This window comes from Piliocolobus tephrosceles, chromosome 5, assembly GCF_002776525.5.
Source record: "Piliocolobus tephrosceles isolate RC106 chromosome 5, ASM277652v3, whole genome shotgun sequence".
Lineage (NCBI taxonomy): Eukaryota > Metazoa > Chordata > Mammalia > Primates > Cercopithecidae > Piliocolobus > Piliocolobus tephrosceles.
The window spans coordinates 61,859,138-61,877,922 of NC_045438.1; the positions used below are offsets into that span (position 1 = coordinate 61,859,138).

The 18,785-nt window shown below is 38.3% G+C and overlaps 1 protein-coding gene and 1 long non-coding RNA gene across 4 annotated transcripts in view; one reads left to right on the forward strand and one right to left on the reverse strand.

The window, feature by feature from the left end:
* METTL24 (methyltransferase like 24) overlaps window positions 1–18,785 on the forward strand; it is a 103,566-nt gene that overhangs the window by 50,200 nt on the left and 34,581 nt on the right. For all 3 annotated transcript variants that reach the window (XM_023206022.2, XM_023206024.2, XM_023206023.2), the window contains one exon: window positions 2,487–2,715. In XM_023206022.2, coding sequence (XP_023061790.1) covers window positions 2,487–2,715 — 229 coding nt within the window. The remainder of the gene's footprint in view (window positions 1–2,486; window positions 2,716–18,785) is intronic.
* Window positions 18,205–18,785, reverse strand: part of LOC111538569 — a 39,809-nt gene continuing 39,228 nt past the window's right edge. The window contains exon 3 of the long non-coding RNA XR_002730384.1: window positions 18,205–18,329. This is a non-coding gene — a long non-coding RNA (uncharacterized LOC111538569). The remainder of the gene's footprint in view (window positions 18,330–18,785) is intronic.

Below are 18,785 nucleotides of genomic sequence, written 5' to 3' on the forward strand. Positions count from 1 at the left end.
GCCTTTTCTGCATCGATTGAGATAATCATGTGGTTCTTGTCTTTGGTTCTGTTTATATGCTGGATTACGTTTATTGATTTGCAAATGTTGAACCAGCCTTGCATCCCAGGGATGAAGCCCACTTGATCATGGTGGATAAGCTTTTTGATGTGCTGCTGAATCCAGTTTGCCAGTATTTTATTGAGGATTTTTGCATCGATGTTCATCAGGGAGATTGGTCTAAAATTCTCTTTTTTTGTTGTGTCTCTGCCAGGCTTTGGTATCAGGATGATGTTGGCCTCATAAAATGAGTTAGGGAGGATTCCCTCTTTTTCTATTGATTGGAATAGTTTCAGAAGGAATGGTACCTGTTCCTCCTTGTACCTCTGGTGGAATTCGACTGTGAATCCGTCTGGTCCTGGACTTTTTTGGTTGGTAGGCTATTAATTATTGCCTCAATTTCAGAGCCTGTTATTGGTCTATTCAGGGATTCAACTTCTTCCTGGTTTAGTCTTGGGAGGGTGTATGTGTCCAGGAATTTATCCATTTCTTTTAGATTTTCTAGTTTATTTGCCTAGAGGTGTTTATAGTATTCAGCTGAGATGGCTAAGGGAGGTTCTGTATTTTACAGAGGCCCGGCGGACTGGCTGGAGTGCAAACTCTCCAGGGCACGTTTTTATCATGATGACAGTGTAAGAGAGAGAACAGAAGCACTCAAGGCTTAGGATCTGGACTGGCAGACTCCCACTTCCTTCCATAAAGCAAGGCACATGGCCAAGCCAAAAAAGTTAAGGGACAGGGAAAGACTCTTTCTCATGATGAGCATAGAGTCAACAAGTCAACAAGTCAATCTGCCACACCAGATTTGATCATGGAGAACTGGGGGAAAACTGCGGTAGAGACTTGAGTGGTCTGAGCTGAGTGGATTCAATAGGAGGTAGAAAATAGGGAACAAGATCTGTTACATGGAAGAAATGGAAGTGCTTGTGAGAGGAGTGCTGAATTTTCTTCAGGCAAAAAGGGTTGAAAAAGCTATGGCTGAGGGACATCAGAGGGCTGACTTACCATGGGATGCAGTGGGAAAAAGAGCAGTGTAGTTGGGTGAAGGGTGAGGAAGAGGCAAATGAGACTATCAACACCCCTCCGCACCCATGGAGACTGGTTGCAGGACCACTGCAAAGACCAAAATTTAGGATGCTCAAGTCCTGGATATAAAATGGTGTAGTATTTGTATATAACCTATGCACATCCTCCTGCATCATTTAAATCATTTCTAGATTACTTATAATACCTAATACAATATAAATGCCATGTAACAGTGGTTATACTATATTGCTTTTTATTTCTACTATTTTTAATGTTGTATTATTTTTATTTTTGTTTTTTTGAATATTTTCAATCTGCAGTTGGTTGAATTTGTGAATCAGATCTGTGGATACAGAGGGCTGCCTGTATTAAGAATGGCTAGGTGGGGTGCCATGGCTCATGCCTGTAATCCCAGCACTTTGGGAGGCCAAGGAGGGCAGATCATCTGAGGTCAGGAGTTCGAGACCAGCCTGGGCAACATGGTGAAACCCCGTCTCTACTAAAAATACAAAAGTTAGCCAGGCATGGTGGGGCACACCTGTAATCCCAGCTACTCGGGAGGCTGAAGCAGGAGAATTGCTTGAATCCCAGCGGCAGAGGTTGCAGTGAGCTGAGATCGTGCCACTGCACTCCAACCTGGGCAACAGAGCGAGACTCCGTCTCAAAAAACAAAAACAAAAACAAACAAACAAAAAACTGGTGCTTTAATCAAAGTGACAATCCTTGCACCATTAAATAAGGAATATTTCTGAGTCAATTCAATATTTGTAAGTTTATACATATGATGTGCTACCTATTGAGTACGTAGTACAATTAATTCATAATTTCTTCCCCTTTTGGTGTGAATTTAGGTGAGGAAACCTCCTGCTTCTTGAGTTCTGGATGCAGCAGAATCACATACATTTGTCTTTTTTCTTATCTGCACTATTTAAAAATATATTACATTTCTAAGAAGACAGCTGTTGTCTTTAAGTCAAATTGCATATGCAGCACTGTGGCCATTAGAATGGAGACAAATTACCTTATTAGTAGAACACACCTCTCCTCAAGAGAACTAATCCTGGGGCTTATATTTTTGGACATATTCTGAGAAAATCTAAGACTATTGGATAGTCTTCTTTGTTTCATTGCTACTGTGATTTACATCACTTAAAAAAGCCAATTTGATGTTGCGTCTACATGTTTGAGTATGTGATTCTGTGGTCTTTGTTTAGCAGATAATTTATCTTTCATCCAGAAGATTTAAGCAATAATACTTTTTTGTGAAAGAAAGTTTATTGAATGTGTATATTAGCCATGGGTTAAAACAAGAGAATGCTTGATATAACTAAGAACCTTGGCCTTGGAAGTGTTATCTTGTCAGTCCAGCACTTTGCTTCATTGCATTTTTAGTTGTTGATTTCTGTCCTCTTTCTTTATAGGCTGGGAAGTGATGATACCCATTTTGAGGTTAGCATGGCCAACAATGGATGTGAAGTGCATCGTTTTGATCCTAGTGTCAAGTCAGCTCACATTCTGGAGAGTCAGCACCTTTGGTATCACCGCTTGTCCATTGACTGGCGGGATCCCCATCCAGCTGTTGCTGCCCAAAAACCACATAGCAACACCAGAAAACTGGGAAGCATTTTGAATGAATTTGGGCATCACAAGGTGAGGTTTTCATTTGATTTTTTACTTGAATAAAGTGAACAAACCCATCAGCTTTTAAAAATGCAAACCAAGAATAGCAACATTGACATTGGATTGTTGAAGGTCCAATTTTAATCTTACTAATCACCCAACATTATTTATAGAGTGAACTCTAGACATAAAGTGTTGGCAAAGATAGACATATTTAAATTGATGTGAAGATTTTAGTTGCTGTTGAGTAATGTTAATGGTCTTGTCCAAGACTAGGCAAGAAGACTAAGGAACTTACTGGCATAGGCTGAAGAATACCATTTTCATTTGGCAACTGACTTACACTTTTCAGAAAGAGCAAACTACTTATGTTGATGTCAAATCCAAAAAAAAAAAAAAAAAAAAAGAAATCGGGGTTATACTTACTAAGATATTGCTTGTGTATCATGTTTCTCACTGTTGTGACATGTTTCTCACTATTTTGAACCGCTAGGCTCTACACAGAAAATATATATAGCTTTGATTAAAATTTACTTTATAAAGCTGAATGGACATTATGTATGTTACAAATTATATAAGTATATCAAAGGATGTCAAATCTCTGCAAACATTTTATTATGAATAGACAGCAAAAAAGAAACTCAATCTTTGAACTGTGTTCTTTGAAAGCAATTTTTAGTGTAGTACACCCGAGCTAATTGTATTCTGTAGGCAGATACTAGAGAATTTCTCCTGAGTGCAGTTGGCTTGCGTTTGATCTTCAGTCTTTCTTGGGTTTGGCTATTTTGGTCTGTATTCCCAGCTGGAGATGCCATGTAGTTTAGAACAGGTCAGAATGGGTGTTTCTATTTGAGAAACAGTGTGCTTGAGACTCAATTTTAAATTTGAGTTGGCTTCTTGATCTTCAGTAAGAGGTTTTTCCAGGCCGGGTGCAGTGGATCACGCCTGTAATCCCAGCACTTTGGGAGGCTGAAGCGGGCAGATCACAAGGTCAAGAGATCGAGACTATCCTAGCTAACACGGTGAAACCCTGTCTCTACTAAAAAATACAAAAAATTAGCTGGGCGTGGTGGCGGGCACCTGTAGTCCCAGCTACTCGGGAGGCTGAGGCAGGAGAATGGTGTGAACCCAGGAGGCGGAGCTTTCAGTAAGCCGAGGTCACGCCACTGCACTGCAGCCTGGGCAACAGACCAAGACTCCGTCTCAAAAAAAAAAAAAAAGAGGTTTTTCCCTGCATTGTTGTTCCTCCTCCTCCTCTTCCCCGTCTTCCTCCCTTTTCTCTGCCTCCTTTCTTCATCTTCCTCTTCCTTCTCTTTCCTCCCCCTCTCCTTCTTCCTCCTCCTCCTCTTTTGTTCTTTAAACATCCTTTAATTAGACAGCCCATGCTTCTTCAAGAACAACTTCAAAGAATTGGCTGTTCTTTTAACACGCAATTAACTATTGATTTGTATTTTACTTTGCCACCAAGGGTAACTGGTGGCATTTAATAGTCAGGAGCCTTAGTGAGACACAGATAGGATTTTTGGGTAAAACCCCAGAAGAGAACTCCTTTTTACATGCTGTTAATGTTTTTCATATCTGTGGGAAGAAGTAGAAGCATTTCTCAGAACCTTATTTAGGGTTTTGTTTTTTTCTTTTTTGCTGCTTGTTACCTTTGTAGATCTGTTTTTTACAGCTGAAAATTACAGGCCTAATTCTCTAATATGTCAACTTTAGATTATTCAAAGAACTATCTACTTATTTTTTGTGTTCAGTTAGGAGTCTTGCTGTTCCTCCTTTATGCTCTTTACATCTTAGCCCTCTCCAGCACCACTCTTCAAAGAAAAGACTGAGTAGGAGAAAAAGAGAAACTCAATGCCATTTTGCTTATTTTATTTCCCCAATAATATTTTAGCGAAATATTTGGTAAAGATGAGCATAAAATAAGACTTTGAAAAAGTGATCTGTGGATATAATTTATCCAACCACATTGCCTATGGGAAATGTATTTTTAGATAACAAGGTATGTACCTGAATTGTGTTTGTTTAGCTCCATAGGAGCTGCAGTGGACCAACTTTTGTGCTAAGGATAAAGCATGAGGCCTTTTGCAATGCTGCTCCTGAGATAGCAGAAATATTTACAATGATGCCTAAAAAGGAGAAATGCTTATGTTTCTAAGGCTACTTATTTTTTTAAAAAATATTTACAATGAAAGTGATCTGGCACAGAATTACCAGGAATGCATTTCCTCCTTTTTTTTTTAAATTCCTTGTTGAAGAATTTAAAAGATACTGATACGCTTCCGTAGAGATTTTTTTTTTGGTCAATGCTTTAAAACAAAAACAACAAAACTAAACCCATCAGCGAGTGATTGCTTTCCTTAGGAAAATGCTTCTAGGAGCTATGTGGGGCCAGATAAATGGAAACCTTGTTTTTGTGGTGTAGCAAGCTCGGTCTGTTTTCATTTTTCTGCATGTACAGACAATGGTAAATAGGATGTGGCTGTGGCAGGGGAAGCAAATAGAAAAAAACACACTAACAAATGTCAGCGTTTCTGCCTTCACACCTTCACTCATTTATTCTGAAAGTGAGTGTAGAAACCAAAGCGTTTTTAGCTGTTTTATTTCAGAACTTTAAAATATCTCATATAGTTTTGTAATAATTTCCCTATTCTGCTGTTAGTTTTCCTATTCTGTATATCCACACCTAGATTCCAGCCACTCAAGTAAAAATATGGGCAAAAATGAAAGCAGTATTCTGAGATAGTGACAGAAAGATGCATATGGCTTTTGTACTGCTTTTAAAACTCTTCGGTAATTTTAACTTCAAACTATAAATCAAAAGCCTATTCTAAAGCATCAGGCTAGAGCAGCTGCATCAGCAAAAGCATGTGGACCAGAAGCCCCGTCTGTCAGGGAATAATATCACTTGGATCCAGCATTATGTGAAATGATTAACTGTCTACTCTTTGCAGAAGTGGTTATTGTTAACTAAGCATACAGTTTTTTCAGAATGCAACTAGAAATATTGAATCTGAAATTTCTGCTCATATTAATCATAATGTATGGTTTTTTTCTAAAGTCTTTGTTACATTCAGAGTATCCTCAATGATCCGAGCTAGTTAATGAGGAATTATAACTATTAGTTTTGATCTTAACCATGCTGCTGATAACTCTGAATAACAGAGCTGCTTGAGGGTTCCCCTATGTAAGCTCATTAATCTTGGTTTGAAGCATGGTCCTCTTACTGGCTTTTGACGCTGGGCGAGTCATTTAACCTCTCTGGCACTCAGTTTGATTGTCAGTTAAATGAGGACAATGATACGTTCAAAATTGTGGGGTTTTTCTGAGGAGTAGGTCTGAGAACACAGTGTGAAAGTCTCCAGCAGAATGCCTGCTGTGAATTAGTCACTCAGTTGTTTTCAGTAAACTCAAAGGGTTTTTATTAACAATTTTAGTAAATTTTATAGAAAACCTTTTTTTTTCCTTTCTTTCTTTCTTTCCAGGGTAAATATATCAGAGATTTCTCTGGAAATTGCTAACCACCTAGTTCCAGTCAAGAGTTTTTAATGAGAGCTTTGTGTGAAACTGAAAGGCAATTGGTCCTTCAGAGGTGGTTGTAGAGAACTATTGTTTGGTGCCTCCAGGCGCTGAACAGCTTTGTGGGTGATTGTATAGAAAGTAAATACTGTGCTGTATAGAAATTAAATAAACTGCTGAGAATTAATTCAGATTCATGCCACACAGAACAGATGTAGGCCTTGGGGCTGGGGCCCTCTGGTCAGACGCCGTGGGGTAGCTGCCTGTCAGCTCAGGGAACTGTGTCTTCCTTCATCTGCCCTTGTCGCCACCCAGGCCGCGGCTCAGTGTCCACCTGAACCCTCACAGGACTACCAGTTTCTGCCTCCCTTGGCTGGGAGCTCACCATTGATTCCAGAACATCAGTTTTGTTGTGTGGTCACTATGATTACATTTGAGAGAATATGGGCTTTGAAATTACACAGCCGGGGTAACATAGCAAGATTCCATCTCTACAAAAGATTTAAAAAATTAGCTGGGCATAAGATTTAAAAAATTAGCTTGGCATGGTGGCATGTGCCTGTAGTCCCAGCTACTCGGGAGGCTGACGTGGGAGGATTGGTTGAGTCCAGGAGGTGGAGGCTACAGTGAGCCATGATTGCTCTACTGTACTCCAGCTTGGGTGACAGAGCCAGACCCCTCTCTCAAAAAAAGAAAAAAAAAGAAACAAAGAAAAGAAAGGAAAAAACAATTAAAGACTTGCTTTTTGTTTTTCTTTTTACTTATCAAATTGGTAAATATAAACAAGATATTGATACTGCCCTGTATTGTAATGCTTGTTGGGAATAATACACTTTGCTGCTGGAAATGGAAAACAATATACTCTTTCAGGAAGAAAATTTGACCATATGTATATAGTGTGTCAGTTTTCATTTCTAGAAATATTTTTTGCCTTAAATTCTGTTTTATCTGATGTTAGTTCTGCCATACTAGCTCTCCTTTGATAAGTATTTATGTGAAATAACATTCTAGATTCTTTTATTTTCATTATTTTCGTATAGTTGTAGTTTATGTATGGCTTATAAGTACAATGTGTTCAATATATGTCTGGATTGTGGTTTTAAACCCAACCTGAGAATGTCTTTAAATAGTTGTGTTTAATGCTTTTATATTTATGTTTATTGGAATTACTGGCATATTGGGACTAACTTCTACTCTTTTAAATTTGGCCTTTGGTTTTCTGCACTTCCCCCCCACCCCACTTCTTGCTAAAGCTTTTATTTCTATTCTTCATGGTTACCTTTAGATTTAAAAAGTATATAATTAACTATAAAATTTTAATACATATAAAATTATTTAGTATTTCTATATTCCTTCTAAACATGATAAGGATCATCAAAAGTTAACTACCCATTGAATCTGCATGCCCACATTACTGTTATCTGGAGTTTTATATATTTTTATTTTTAAAAAATTTCAAATGCCAATGTTGCTAGAATATAATGAACCCTCACATATTTTTCACCGGGATTCACCATTTTTTATTATTTTGCCACATTTGCTTTCTCTGTCTCACTCTCTCTCACCATACACTTATCTCTGCAACATAAAAAATAAAAAACTCAATAGAAATCAATGGATGAGTACTTCAATAATAAATATATCTGTATATGTGAGTTTAATCCATTTGTATGTATTGTTTTTGCTGATATATTTGGATTAATTGCTTCTTACTTTGATATATCTCAGTCCAAGAGCTGACATCATAATTAATGTGGAAACAGTGGAAATGTCCTTATTAAAGTCGGGGAAAAATAAAGATTTTTATCATTACCATTAAAAAAAAGATTAGAGCTCTTTAAAAAAAAACTTCACATTTTGAGATAGATTCACGTGCACCTGTAAGAAATGATACAGAGATTCCAGATACCGAACATTTCTAGCACTACAAGGATCATGTTTCCCTTTTACAGCCACACCTACCTTCTTCCCCTTACCTCCTTCCCTAACCCCTGGTAACCACTAATCTGTTTTCTATTTCTATAATTTTGTCATTTTTAAGAATGTTTATAAATGGAGTCATACAGTGTGTAATCACCATTGTTATTTAATACAGTTCTTAAGATAATAGCTAATACAATAAGAAAAGAAAAAAATTAGGAAGATAAATTAAGAAAGAGGTAAAAATTTTATTATTTGCAGATATTGTTATTATTGAAGGATATATTATTTGAAGATAATATGATGATATACTGGAAAACTCAAGATAATCTAATGAAAAATTATCAAACAATAAGAAAATTTAATGAGTTGTCTGAGTACAGTATACAAAAAATTTTTAACTACATTTTTGTGAATAAAAACCAGTTAGAATACAAAAAGGAAGTAAAGTTTATTTACAAAAGCAACAAAAGTAAAGCTAAAAATAAACTTAATGAGACATATGCAAGGTCTACAAGAAGAAAACTTAGCCACTCAAGGACTTAAAGGAAAACTTGAACGAATTCGAAGGCATAGTACCTGCTTTGATGTAAATACTCAACATCATAATGATTAACTCTTTCTTATGTTAATCTACTGATTTAACATGTTCCCAATAAAATTGCCAAGAGGATATTTTTTTTCTGAACTAAAGAAGCGGATTCTAGAGTTCATATTGAATTAGCAAGCAGAAATAACCAATCAAATTCTGATAAAGGAGTAAGAAAGGAGGTTAACTAACCCTATGAGATAATAAAGCTTCTTATACAACTATAATAATAAAAATGGTACTATTGCATGAACAGATAAACAGATTAATGCAAGATTTTATTTTATTTATTTATTTATTTATTTTAATTTTTTTTTTTTGAGACAGAGTCTCGCTCTGTCGCCCAGGCTGGAGTGCAGTGGCCGGATCTCAGCTCACTGCAAGCCCCGCCTCCCGGGTTTATGCCATTCTCCTGCCTCAGCCTCCCGAGTAGCTGGGACTACAGGCGCCCGCCACCTCGCCCGGCTCGTTTTTTGTATTTTTTAGTAGAGACGGGGTTTCACTGTGTTAGCCAGGATGGTCTCGATCTCCTGACCTCGTGATCCGCCCGTCTCGGCCTCCCAAAGTGCTGGGATTACAGGCTTGAGCCACCGCGCCCAGCCAATGCAAGATTTTAAAAATCCAGAAATAAATCCACATACCTCCAGCGCTGATATATGATAAAGGTACTATCTCAAATCATAGAGAAAAGGTGGATGTTTCTCTATGATTTGGATGTTTCTCTAAAATTATGGGTATTTATTTAAAAAATGTTTTTTGAGCTTTATTTGATGGCTTTTGCCAAAAAATTTAAACTAATAAAGATTTTTTAAAGACCATAAAAATATTAGAAAGAAAACTATGGAGATTTAAAAAAAAATCCTGGAGTTAGGAAGTCACAAAAGAAAAGAATAATTAATTTGATTACGTACAAAATTTCCACATGGTAAAACTACCAAAAACAAAATTAAAAGACAAATAACAAACTGAGAAAATACTGACAATTCATTTTATAAGCAGAGAGTTAATTTCACCAGTATAGAAGGGCTTCACCAGTATAGAAAGACCCACAACTTGGTAGAAAATTGGATGAAGAAATAGTTGATGAAAAACAGTTCACAGAAAAGGAGATACAGATGGCTTATATGAAAAAATACTAAAACTTGGACATATGAAGAGAAAGACAAATAAAACTATAGTTAGATACAATGTTTTCATCAGATTATCAAAGATAAAAAGTAGCCAGAATATAAATTGCTACAGCCTTTCTGCAGGGCAGTTTGGCAATATCTATCACGTTGCAAATGCAAATCCAGCAATTCTACTTCTGTGAGTTTGTCCCCCAGTCATATCCCATATGTGTGAACCGATATATGAATAAAGTTATTGTTTTTTGCAGCATTGTTTGTAATAGCAAAGGGTAGAAAACAATCTGCATAGCCACCATTGTGGAAGTAGTTAAATGGAGAATTGTATATCTTTTCATGGACAACTTATGAAGCCACTTAAAAAAGGACAAAGCAAATTTTAATCTATTGATGTGGAACAATTTCCGAGATACATTTTTAAGAAAGGGAATTTACAATGCAAAGCAATTGCTAAACAGTTTTGAAAACAAAGAACAAAGTTAGAGAGCTTACACTACTTGCTTTCAAGACAATGTAAGGAATAGCAATCAAGATAGTCTGGTACTGACATAAAGATAGACATATAGATCAATGGAACACCAAGAGAATTTGGAGATGGAAACACATATATACATTATCCTTAGCAAACTAACACAGGAACAGAAAACCAAATACTGCATGTTGTCACTTTTAAGTGGGACCTAAATGCTGAGAACACATGGTCACATAGAGGGGAACAACAGACAGTGGGGCCTATCAGAGGGTGGAGGGTGGGAGGAAGGAGAAGATGAGAAAAATAACTAATGGGTTCTAGGCTTAATACCTGGGTGATGAAATAATCTGTACAACAAACCCTCATGGTACAGGTTTATCTATATAACAAACCTGCACATGTACTCCTAAAAGGAAAATAAAAGTTTAAAAAAAATCTGCAGTGAAGAAAAAAAAGAGAAACACATATATAATTAATTGATTTTTATGAAGGCATCAACATAATTAAATGGGAAAAATTATAGTCTTTTCAACAAATGGTGCTGGGACAACTGGTTATCTGTAAGGGAAAAAAGTAAAACCTGACCTGAATCTCACATCATCATGAAAATTATTTTGAAGTGGAACATAGACCTAAACATAAAAGCTAAAATTATAACACTTCTAGAAGAAAACATGGGAGAACATCTTTACAACCTTGACATAGGCAAAAATTTTTTAGACAGTGTATTTCTTAGCATAAACCATAAAAAAATTTTTAAAAGACAAATTGGACTTTATCAAGATCAAAACTTCCTGCTCATCAAAAGACATTGTGAAGAACATAAAAACTGGGAGAAAATATTCATCACAAATATATCAGAAAAGGACTTGTATCCGGAATACGTAAGGAACTCTTACAACCAAAAATAAGGAGACAATTCAATTAACAAACTAAAGATTTAAACTGGCACCCCACCAAACAAGATATACAGATGGCAAAAACACACATGAAAAAATGTTCAATATGATTAGTTATTAGGGTAACGAAAATTAAAGCCACAGTGAGATACCACTTCATAACTACCAAAATGGCTAAAATTTAAAAGAGTGATGTTACTAAGTGATGATGAGGATATGGAGTAACTGGAAATCTCAAACATTTGTAGTGGGAATGCAACCTCTTAGGAAAAGAGGTTGGCAGTTTCTTAATTTCTTAATATATTTACCAATTGATCCAGTAAACCCATTCCTAGATATTTACCCAAGATAACTGAAAACATATGTCTGCACAAAGGATTGTAACTGAAAGTGTGTAGGAGCTATATACATGATAACCTCAACTGGAAACAACTCAAATGTCTGTAACATGTGAATGGGTAGAGAAGTTACGTTATGAATGTATCTCTTAAATGTACCATATACCTACCACACATCCATATAGAATGAAATACCACTGAGCAATAAAAAAGAACAAGCTTTGTGACACATACTACACAAATGAGTCTCACAGACTTTATGCTGAATGAAGGAAGCCAGATTCAAAAAATCACCTGTTATGTGATTCTCTATATAAAGTTCTAGAATAGACAAAAGTATTCTGTGATGATAGAAATCAGATCAGTGGTTGCCTAGGGCAGGTGGTGAGGGAGCAGAGTTGGAGATTTACTGAAAAGATCACAAGGGAACTTTTTGGGGTGATGGAAACATTCTATATTTTGAGTATGTTGGTGGTTACATGGGTAAGTTTCAAAAGTTGTTGATTGTCTGGGCATGGTGATTCACACCTGTAATCACAGCACTTTGGGAGGCTGAGCGGGATGGATCTCTTGAGGCCAGGAGTTTGAGACCAACCTGGACAATATGGCAAAACCCCATCTCTACAAAAAATACAAAAATTAGCCAGGTGTGGTGACACACACCTGTGGTCCCAGCTACTCAGGAGGCTGAGACAGGAGGATCAATTGAGCCACTGCACTCTAGCCTGGACAACAGAGCAAGGCCCTGTCTGAAAAAAAAGTAATTGACCAATATACTTAAACTGTATGAATTTCATTGTATATAAATTATATTTCAATAAAAGCAAATTGCAGAAGAGTGTGTGTAGATTTCCACCATTCTACTACTCACATAATTGTTTTTGAAATTATATGCAAGAAGCTAGTGATGCTGGGAGACTCCAGGGAGAACTAAATGACTGAGGAAGAAACTCTGTACTCTTTATATCTTTTGATTTTGTACCTTGTGGATATTCAAACAGTTAAAATATTTTCCATGTTTTCCTATCCATTTTTTTTTATGCTCTACTTTTGGAGTTCTTTTTAGATGTATTTTGGAGCCTCTAAGTCTATCCTTCTTGTCTCTTCATTACTTTTTCATTCACTCTGTCCTATGTTAGGGTAAATTCCTCACTACTAGCTTCCAATTATTTAATTTTCTTTTTAACTATATCCAGGCTAGAGTTTATACCATTTCTTGGTATGTTTACCAAAAAAAGACTATATTTTTCACTTCCAAGGTTTCTAATTGGTATTTTTCCTATCCATCTGTTCTTTTCTAGTTTTGCATGCTTTTATTTAAAAGTGTGTTGTCACTGCTTGCATGTTTGTGAAAGTTGATATTCTTCTTGACTGAGCTGAGCATCCTAAACATACTTATTTTAAACTTTGTCAGATTTTTCAACAAAATTAATCTTGGAATGAAGTAACATTCTAATTATTGCGTTGGTTGACTGTTTCTGTTATCCTTTGACTTCAGTGTGTATTTTGGAATTTTGGTTTGCTGGCGTATTTTCAGTAGAAGGTTTTTGGTTTGGTTTTGCTTTTCTCTTTCTTTTTGGATTGCCCTTCTCTGCCTAGTGAGTTTGCAGTAACCTTCAGGACCTGGTTCTTCTAGGCATTTGGCTCTTACTCTTCCCAGTAGTATGTGGACTATTCAGACACTGAACCATCAGAGGTCCAGCTCATTTGGTATTTGCTAGGGTTTATCACTCTCCTTCCATCTTCTTAGGCCAGCAGCTAGTTTTATGCCATAGCTCCAGCCAGTGGTTGTTAGTGTGTTTCAGTCTCCTTTCTGCTGCCAAGGAGTTCCACTCCTGCCCCCGGCTTTAAACAATGAATGGGCTCTGGCTGCTCTCTCAGGGGAGCACCTTGAGTTCCTATTTCCTGTAAGAGATGCACACCCAGCACCACTGCCACCTGCTCTAAGATAGAAGCCCGCCATTTCCTGCCTGCCATCCTGCTCACCTCCCTGTGTTCAGTCATGGAAGTGTTTGCCTTGGTTTTGAGTCCTGCTGTGTCCTTTTTGTTTCTTTTTCTCTCTTTCTCCCTCTCAAATAGTTCTCCCTATTTTTGCTTTGTGTTTGGCATGGGGGAAAGGGGTGCATCTCACCTTCATTTTTTTCTTTAAATCAACTTGAAATGGAGTCAGCTTTCTTACTTAGAATTATCTGAACAAATAATGTCCATAGACTTGTGAGTCAACTGTCCTAGGCTTGTTTGTTAATACATTTTAAAAATACTTAACAAATGAAAGATTTTGAAATGTTGCCTCCAAATCATATCCTACACCGTTATTTCTCAAATTTAATGTATGCATGAACCACCTTGGGAATGTAATTAACATGCAAGTAGTGATTCTGGAGGTCTGGGGTAAGACCTGAGGTTCTGTATTTCTAGTAAGATCCAAAATGATGCTGATGGTGCTGGCTGGGAAACTGTACTTTGAGTAATAAGGTGTGTACCACACTTGGAGAAACAGGACCAGAGGAGAAACACATTGCCCATGACTATGGCTTCATAGTCATGGGCAGTGCTGAGACTTGAATGCAGTCCCTGCAGAGCACAAGCACTGGGCTACTCTGTGCCCTGTTGATGTCTTCTGCCCTCAGCCTGAGACCCTGGTGTGAAGGACAGACACTGTCATAGTTTCATTGTTTTTATTCCCGTGCAGCCTGTCGTATCCGATTTCTGTACTAGCTGTTGTACTGCCACAATTTTTTTCTCAGGACGGAAGCTCTTTTATAAAAGTGTTCCCTGCTGGTCTGCCACACCAGGTCAAGGTCCAGGCATGCCTGAGTCTTAGACAATGATTTACCCTGGAGCCAGAGCCTTGCTTCTGAGTTCTGTGTTCCTGAATGAGCAGTGGGCCTCACAGGCAGAGACTCCTTATTGTACGGATTCCCATTCCAAGTACCTAGCAAGCATTCTGGAACTATACAGAATACGTGTCGGCCTTTTTCTCCAGCACCTCCCTAAATAAAACGTACAAGGCATGAACATTTGAATACCTTATCTGTGGGCACAATCCCCCCTGGAGTTAACAAGCAGCAGCCTTGAGCGTCCAGAGACCTTAGCTCCTGATGCTTCAGAATGCTTGGGCAGGAAACCTTACGGAAAACCAGATATGCTGTGGTAAAGGTGGAAGTCCGGGTCATTCTTTCAGGTCCCGGGGCAATTTCTCTCTAAATTTGTTTAAATTCCTTTTTCAATGAGAGGTGTCTATCTTTCTGTGTATTTGAAGGCAATTTCATCGTGCAGAATTGTGATTTAATCAGGAAGGTGCTGTGTTTCTGTGAAATAAGCCAGTGGCAATTTAGCAATAATGAGTCATTCATGGTGCTGAATTGCAATTTGAAATGCAGAGACATCTTTCGGTCTCTGTCACTCTGCAGTGGACCCTAAGGACAAGCCATCTTGGGAAAGTGAGTCAAGAACTTCCCAACTCAACATTTAGCACATTTTTTTCCCCCCCAAAATTCATCCATAAAGGTGAGATTTGAGGTGCGGCTAAATGTCTTGGCTCTTTTGAATATTTTTCAAACCATTCAGTATTTAACTAACATGGAGCTGCAATAGGGTAGAAAGCCTATCTGATGAGAGAACTAACTACATCTGGCTTTAGCTGTTGTATTAGAGTTCTCCAGTGGGACAGAACCAATGGAATAGATACATATATATAAAGGGAAGGTTATTAAGTATTAACTCACACGATCACAGGGTCCCACAATAGGCCGTCTGTAGGCTGAGGAGAAAGGAGAGCCAGTCTGAGTTCCAAAACTGAAGAACTTGGAGTCTGATGTTCAAGGTCAGGAAGCATCCGGCTAGGCCAGTCTCTCCTTTTCACGTTTTTCTTCCTGCTTACATTCTAGCTGCGCTGGCAGCTGATTGTACCCGCTCAGATTAAGGGTGGGTCTGCCTTCCCCAGCCCACTGACTCAAATGTTAATCTCCTTTAGCAACACCCTCACAGACACACCCAGCATCAATTCAATCAAGTTGACACTCAGTATTAACCATCACAGCTGTGGTTGGTGTTTTCTTTGAGGTGTTCTACCTTCCATTTTCCCTGGGCAGAAGCCATGACTGGCAAGGTTGTATGTACACGGTGTTCTGGAATCTGGAGACCACTCCCAGCTGTACGACTGTGTGGGGCTTAGACTCTCATATTAGAATGGGGAACGCTGGACAACAAACCAAAACAATGTCAATAACACACCAACAACAAACCAAAACAATGTCAATAACACACCACAAGCAAAGAATCCAACCACAAAGGGAGCTTGATTAAAATGTCACCCAGGCGGGGCCAACCCCAGAGATTGTGAGTTAGTAGTTCTGGGATGGAGCCCAGCATTTTTAACCAACCCCACCCACCTCTAACCCAGGTGATGTGAAGATTATCCCTTTGAGGAACCTCTGTGTGTAGAAAGGACTTAAGTGGCTCAGCCTTCCCTTTGCAAACCCCCCACCCTCTTTTGTGCATAAAGCCCTTGAAACAAGAAGGGAGTCAGGAGCCTGTCAGCTTCTGCAGCATCCCCTTTGTCTCCCCACCAAGTCTCTGAGTTCCCCTTTCCTCAGTTTCCCCTATCGTAAGGTGCATGATATGAACCCTTGCCACTGGAGAATGTTGTGGAAGCAAATGAGCATGTGTTAGTGAGAGAAAGGAGCAAGGAATTTTCATCAGACCAGATTTATGATTTTATGGTGAACGATGACTAATTATGGCTTCTTCGAGATTTTTCAAAGGGCCTAGTATTATCACAAAAGAGGAAGATTTCACACATGGAAGAAATCAGTCCCCAGGGCACTGGCATTTTTCTTTGTTGCTATGTACAAGGAGTGGGCGTACTTGTCTGAGAATCTTGCCATTTTCAAGAAGTTTGGGGGAATGAGAACCAAGTGCTTCTTGAGGGAGCAGAGGGCTGTTAGCCCATGTGGTTACCTGGGTTTCCCTTTGTGTGACTTCCTTTCCTAAAGGAGATGATGGGTCTGTAGAGGAATGTTATGTTCAGTGAGCACAGCTCAGATTTGCAAGGTCATGCCGCTCTGCAATTCCTTTTATGAGTGTTAAAAAACAGTTAATGCCTTTTGACAGGAAGAGGATGAGAACCTGCTATCATATTAGTGAATTCTCTGAGGGAATGTGTGTTCCTGAGCAAATCCTTCCAGGTCACACACATGCTGGCCATTTCTGCCTGGGGAGCTCAGCAGTGCCAGTTTTCATACATGCCCATGCATAACAGACACACCCATGAAACAGGCTCCAGGTGCTTGGGAAAAGACGGTGATAGTTTCATTCAGAGGTAAAACCTGATTTATTTTCCAGCCAGTGAAGATATCAGGAAAGGAAGGTTTCATTTCCCCCTTTTTAGTTAAAAACACAAGGACCTTTTAAAAAACACAGCTTTCCTAGCATGGAGTGGCATTCAACAGTTTTGCAATTAAAATGATAATGAAACATTTCTTACAAGAACTTCTCTTTAAAATCAGCATGATGGGTTCACAGCACACTATTAGAAGGAATTATGTAAAGCAGCCTCTCTGTTCCCAGTTTTATTTTAAGATTTAATTTATTCCAGATTCTGCAGGAAAAAACCACCCATGTGACAAGCCTGCTAACAGATGTCAATTTAGTTTTATAGCACATGCCTGCACTTCAGAGTCAGAAAATAGAGATTATTCTTTTTGCCTGCTGTTTATTACATGACGCAGCTTCATAACATTATGCCCCAGAGGCCAGCTGATTAATAACCTGTGGGCCAGCAACTTATCCTTGCTTCTGTCTGTCTTCCGCAATGTTAAGTGTAATTTTTCTTTCACATTACCCTTTTGGATTAAGAGAGGTGCTGGAAAGAGCAAAGGTGACAGAAAATGGATTTTTTTTTTTTTTGTTTTAATGTCATCTAGCTCAGAAGACAGATTATACTGTAGTATAGGTAGCAGAAGAGAAATAAGATTAAAAAATAAAAATTATTAACTAGACAATACCAGATTTATACTAAAATTTTTTTGTGGTGTTGGTGGGTAAAACAGTAAAACAAAGTTAACTCTACGTGATAAATATTATGTCAAATTCAACCATAATAAGAAACCTGGCCAGGCGCGGTGGCTCAAGCCTGTAATCCCAGCACTTTGGGAGGCCGAGGTGGGCGGATCACAAGGTCAGGAGATCGAGACCATCCTGGCTAACACGGTGAAACCCCGTCTCTACTAAAAAAATACAAAAAACTAGCCAGGCGAGGTGGCGGGCGCCTGTAGTCCCAGCTACTCGGGAGGCTGAGGCAGGAGAATGGCATGAACCTGGGAGGCAGAGCTTGCAGTGAGCTGAGATCTGGCCACTGCACTCCAGCTTGGGCGACAGAGCGAGACTCCGTCTCAAAAAAAAAAAAAAAAAAAAGAAACCTTCAGTTCCTCATATTTGCAGGGATCATTTCCTTATGTTCCCATGATCTAGTAATTATCAGCTTGTATGTATATTGCATTTCTGTTCACATCCCCATCCATCTTTCTCTCCATCTGTCTGTCTGTTCATCCATTCATCCATCCAATAAATATTTATTAAGCATCTACTATGCGCAAGGTCCTGTGCTTAAATAATAAATGTAGAAGGATAAAGAAGTCTCTTTTTAATTTTTAAAAATGTTTAAATGAGGTGAAAATACACTTACCATAAAATTTATCAATGTAACCATTTTTAAGTGTACAGTTCAGTAAAGTACATTCACATTGTTGTGCATTCAATCTCCAGAACTTTTTCATCCTGCAAAACAGAAATCCTGTGCCCATTAAACAATAACTTCCCTTGCCCCACTCCTACCTGGTAACCTCTAATCTTCTTCCTGTCTCTATGAATTTGCCTAATCTAGGTACCTCATATAAGTGGAATCACATATTATTTTGTCATTTTGTGTGTAGCTTATTTCATTTAGCATAATGTTTTCAAGGTTCATCGGGTTGTAGCATGTGCCAGAACTCCCTTCCATTTAAAGGCTAAATAATGTTCCATTGTATTAGGTTAGTGCAAAAGTAATTGTGCTTTTTGCCATATGTATAGACCGCATTTTGCTTATCCATTCATTTATCAATAAACGCTGGAGTTGCTTGACCTCTTGACTATTATGAGTAGTGCTACTGTGACCGAGGGTGTACAAATGTCTTCTTCAAGGCCACGCTTTCAGTTCTTTTGGGTATATTTCCAGAAGTAGAATTGTGGATC